The following is a 5,242-nucleotide window of genomic DNA, read 5'->3' on the forward strand; positions in this document are numbered from 1 at the left end:
GTGCCATGGGGTGCACAGTAGGTGTTATGGGGCTGTAGGAGATACACAGTGGGGTGCCATGGGACAGATCTGGAGCTGTTACGACAGGCAGACCCAGAGTGGGGTGTGTGGCAAACGCAGGCCCAGAGAGGGGATCCCTGACTGTCACGCTCAGATCCTGGGGCACCGAGTCTGGGTCTCAGCAGGTCACGGAGGGTGTTTGAATGGGGCGTGAAATCCCCACCCCCCCACCCCATGCAGAGGGAAGCACTAGGCCTAGGCAGCCCTGCTCCAGGAGGCCCAGCACAGAATCTCAGGAGCTGGGCCCAAAGCTGGGGCAACGTCCGTTTCCAAGCAATCTCGTATTCCCATGCCCGCTGGATTCCCCTCTCACCCGCAGGCACGACGCCGCTGATGCCAGCATGGTTACCAGGGTGCTGGCAGGGTCGAGCCCACCTTCCTGGTTGTGGCATCACGACCCCTTGGGATGGCACAAGCAGAGGATCCTAGTAGCGGGTGACAATCAAACCCAACCACGTTCCTGCCTCCAGTAAGATGAAACAGGCGGAGAACGGGACCAGCCCTTCCCAGCAGCCCAGTCCAAGACTCCAGGCAGCCGAGACAACGGGTTCGCCTGTGTTAGTGTCGTTTACACACTAAAGAGGGTGGGGAGAAGGGCAGGGCAGTTTAGATTCACCTTCCAACTTGGCTCGGAGAGGTGTAAACGGTCCCCATGAATTGCAGTGGGGGGTGTTGACTCTGAAGTGTAACGATGACATTTAAAATGTTCACTAGGTCATTGCTGGTTGTTGAAAAAGAAAAATCCAGCTTGTCTGGAATTGTGGGGCGGGGCTTTGGAGAGTGGGTGGGGCCTGGCTAGAGCATCACCCCCTTTTATACCCTTCCCACCCAACTGGGGAGCAAACCCAACACAGAAGTGGGTGGAGACACCATGTTTACACCCAGGGGGCCAGACCAGGGAAGATCAAAGACTCCACTTTGCCAGCGGCAGGAAGTGGCATATCCCAGCACAGCCTCCCCTGGGGCGCCCACCAGCCGGGCTCTGAGCCGTGTGGTCTGCTCCCCTGGGGCCCCCTGACTGTCGTGTTTCCCATCTCATGGCAAGCAGGCCGCACGCCGTTCCCCTACCGGACTCTACCCTTGGTGTTCCTCAGCACGGAGGCCGCGAAGCTCTGGGTCACGCCCACCAGGCTGGTACCGTCCACCTCCACGATGAGGTCATTCACCTGGATCCTACAGGAGGGAGAAGGCGAGTGAGAGACGGAAAGGGAGGGAGGGGCCTTTGGCAGAGGGTGCGGTGGGCTTGGGGGCAGTGTTCCAGATCAGTACAGGCCCACGAGCTGTCTGAGCTGATGGTGCCCTCCCAACCCCCCCAGATCTCTTGCCAACCTGGGTCAGCCTATTGGCCCATCCAGTCCCCTATCCTGGCACCTGCAATATGGGATCAAATCACTGGCCCGTCTAATTCACCGTTGTGTCTCCTGCCACACTGAAGCTGGCAATTCCCCGTGTAGTCTGGCACCCTGCCTCCCACAGTGCCCAATTACGGATGTTGCACCGGAAGGCATAAAATCAACCCCCCCATGCTGCCCTGTGGGGAGATTTCCTTCCTGATCCCTGCCCGTCTGGCGATCAGATGACGCCCTGAAGCATGAGGGCCAATTGCCCTTCCCAGATAGCGTAACGGCAGCTAAATCACCCCAGTGCTGTGCCATCTGCTTCCAACAAGGCCTCTGTCTCCTGGGGTTCGCCCCTCCTCCCCACACTGGAAAGGGTTAATCGGAGATTATGCTGCGTAGTGGAAAGAGGAAGGAACATGGCTCCCCGCGCTCAGGAAGCCGGGGATGGCCAGCACGGTCGGGGGAGGAAACTCCCGGTTGCTAGATTAAGTGGCACACACAGAGCAAGGCCGCAGAGAGGCTCTGAGATGGTGCCAGGACCGTACTGGGCCCCAAGCCTGCCCGGCAGCAGAGGGGGTGAACCTGCCATCAAGCTGTGCCCCCCATGCCCCAGCCATGCCAGCACCCTGGCCCTCTCCCACCGCCCCTGCCTCACGAGGGTACAGCATCCTTGTGTCCCCGCCGCCTCTACCGCCCGCCCACCCCTCCAGGGAGAAGCGGTATCTGGGAGCCCCAGACCCCATGGCCAAAGGGGGAGCTGAGGGGCGGGACGGCCCTGGGCTGGATCAGGCTGGTCTGGGAAGGATGTGTGGGGCAGGAGAGCCTGCTAGGATGGGTGGGGCCTCCCAGAACAGCCTCCTTGGGGGAAGCACATACTGTAAAGCCAGCCCCATCCCCCACCTCACCCCGGAGGCACTCACCCCACTTTCCCCCTTCTGCCCCCTCAGGACAGGCCCGCCTCTCCCTCCCTCGGGGAGCGGCGAGGGCCGTTATCCTGGGGGCCAGGCCCTGGGCCTTGCCACGGAGGTATCCCGGGCAGCTCCCGGCTGACAGACGGAGGATGGATGCGGTTGTCAGAGCCAGGCAGCCAAGCCGGGCACACGGTCCTCCCACTGCTGAGACCGAGAGAGTTGGGGTGTGGGGGGGGAGTGGGATGGCGACCCCACAGAGCTGTCACCGCACCCCTGCATGGGGCCAGGAGCTCACACTCCCTGCCAGCCACTTTGTCCTGGCGGCTGAATTAACGGTGTTCGGGGCCGTCCACTGTCTGTAGCCTGCTCTGGGCATGCACCCGCCAGTGCGCAAACACAATGGACACGCCCACACACAAACACCCACACACCCATACGCAAATGCACACGCACCCACGCACATCATACACCCCCTATGCACCCCCCAGTGCACAAACACACCCAGAAACACAACAGACATGCCCACACACAAATACCCACACATCCATACACAAATGTACACCCATCCATGCACATCATACACCCCCTATGCACCCCCCAGTAACAAACACACCCAGAAACACAACTGACACGCCTACATACATAAAACACACACCCATACACAAATACACACACTCCAATACCCATGTAGACAGCCCCCCCATGCAAACATGCCCATCCCTACACAAGCACTCCCACAGAAATACACACCCATGTGCAAACACCTCCACTTACAGTCGCACAAATACAGACTCAGCAACATAAACACACACACATATACCAAAAAATATACTCCAAAGCACACGCTGCGGCGCTGCGGGGAAGAGGGGCACGTCGGCCATGGCTCTCCTGCTTTTAAGCACCAGGTCACAGTACGACTCAGGTTTGGCTCGGCCCAATCATAGAATCGTAGGACTGGAAGGGACCTCGAGAGGTCATCTTGTCCCATCCCCTACACTCCTGGCCGGACTAAGTATTAGACCATGACAGAGCCAAGCTGAAGTTGAGTGAGTGGCGTGGTGACCTGGCCCTTGAAATGGCAGTCCACAGCTCCTGCCTAAAGGGGTACAAATGTATATTCATACAGCTCCCCTAACACACATACACACCAACACACAACATAACACGTACAGACAGCCCCCACTGGGCTAATCTGATCCGGCCACCGAGACTGACGTTTGTGTCTCGACGGTTCCCCTTTGCTCTGCAGAACCTTTCATTGTGAAACTCGCTGTGATTTCCCAATGCCTGCAGGTGTGATACACAAAGGGCCTGATTCTGTCTCTGGGCTGGATCCTTTGTGGTCCCCGTGATTCGTTCCACCATGGACCCCCGTGCGAAGCGAGAGCTGGTCTACCTGCAACCACGCTGGTTTTGCACCAGTTTGGTCAAAACTGGTCCAGCTTTCTGTGGTTGTGATTGTGTTTCTGAGTATGTGCGTGTGTGTGAGCGTAAGTGGATGTGTTGGAGCATGAGCCTGTCTTTTCTCTGTGTGTGTGTGTGTGTGTGTGTGTGTGTGTGTGTGCGGGTGGCTGTGTTTGCACTGGGGGTTTGCATGGGTTTCTTAGTGTATTTGTACATGGTTCAATGTGTTTACTTGCAAATGGGGTGAGTGTATATTGTGTGTTTATGTGTGTGTGTGTGTGTGTGTGTTGTCTACTGGTGTGTGATTGAGTTGCCATCACTTTATAGCTGGCCTATGTAGGTTTAGCTTTACCGGTGCAAACCGACCCGTTCTAAACCCAGTTTAAATCCATGTCAGTGTCCCCACACACAGTAGCACTGGTAATTTGGCGAGGCAACCAGAGATCAGAACATACCCACTTTGCACGGGTGTCAGTGGCAGGGGAACGGAAAATCCACCCGAGACCCTCCTGCATTTGCTTGTTTGGGCTGCGCTAGAGTAGGCTGGGAAAAGATTGTCTGATTGAGCTCTCCCTAGAGACTCTTCTGGGAGGGAGTTATGTGTATTGTGAAGCCCTCCAAGTCAGCACCATTGAAATGAACACGGAAATACGTTACAGATGCAAACAGCACACACCCCGACACGTGCCCTGCAACTCACCATGAGCACATGGAGAACATGGTACACAGCAGCCGCAGCACACACTAACACAGAGACCTACAGACGACAGTGCCGAGTCTTGCAGGAGTTAGTTCTCTTTCTGAAAGCCCCAGCGCCTGGAGTCAGGTGATTGTGTTTGAATCTCATTTTTAACAACAAAGTGAATTTCTAGCTCCTCCGGTTGCAGCGAAGAGCTTGAAAATGCTACTCCCGCCCCCTAAGCCTCAAAACAAGGAGGCCAATAAGAAGCCCAATATAAGAAGTTTTTTATTTTTTAAAAATCTCATGACTTTAAAGACAATTTCATGATTTTTGGAGCCCTGATGGTGATTTTGGAATGCTTGGGGGTTGGCAATTCTGCATCTACAACCACACAACTAGCATAGATATACACAGAACAACATGCACAACAGGGATACACACAGGCTTGTCTATCATGCCGATGGTACGCAACTCAGACTGCAGGCACAAGCAGCCAAGGTACAGTGAATAATTAACACAACAGGGCTTTGTTAGCAACTCATTTGCAACTCACAAGCTGCACATACACAACTACTGTCACACACACACACACTAACACAACTAGCACACAATGCAAAAAGCAGCATGTGTACACACACTACAAAGCTAAATAAAGAGCAACGCAAAGCCGATAGATACAACAATAGCCAGCCCACCCCTTCACACACACACACACACACACACACCAGCAGACTGGTGTGCAATATACACAAGCTCCCAACCACACCCTTAGGATCAGTTACAAAATACTCAAAGTACTGTCTGCAGCCAAAATTTCAATAATTCCAAAAGGGAGAGCCTGGGAC

At 55.3% G+C, this 5,242-nt stretch overlaps 1 protein-coding gene across 1 annotated transcript in view; it reads right to left on the reverse strand.

The window, feature by feature from the left end:
• PPP1R9B (protein phosphatase 1 regulatory subunit 9B) overlaps positions 1 to 5,242 on the reverse strand; it is a 78,814-nt gene that overhangs the window by 48,523 nt on the left and 25,049 nt on the right. Inside the window, exon 4 of the mRNA XM_026654669.2 lies at positions 1,129 to 1,233. Within this exon, the coding sequence (XP_026510454.1) occupies positions 1,129 to 1,233 (105 nt within the window). The remainder of the gene's footprint in view (positions 1 to 1,128; positions 1,234 to 5,242) is intronic.

Source organism: Terrapene carolina, unplaced genomic scaffold (assembly GCF_002925995.2).
Source record: "Terrapene carolina triunguis isolate 2854851 unplaced genomic scaffold, T_m_triunguis-2.0 Scaffold193, whole genome shotgun sequence".
Classification (NCBI taxonomy): Eukaryota; Metazoa; Chordata; order Testudines; family Emydidae; genus Terrapene; species Terrapene triunguis.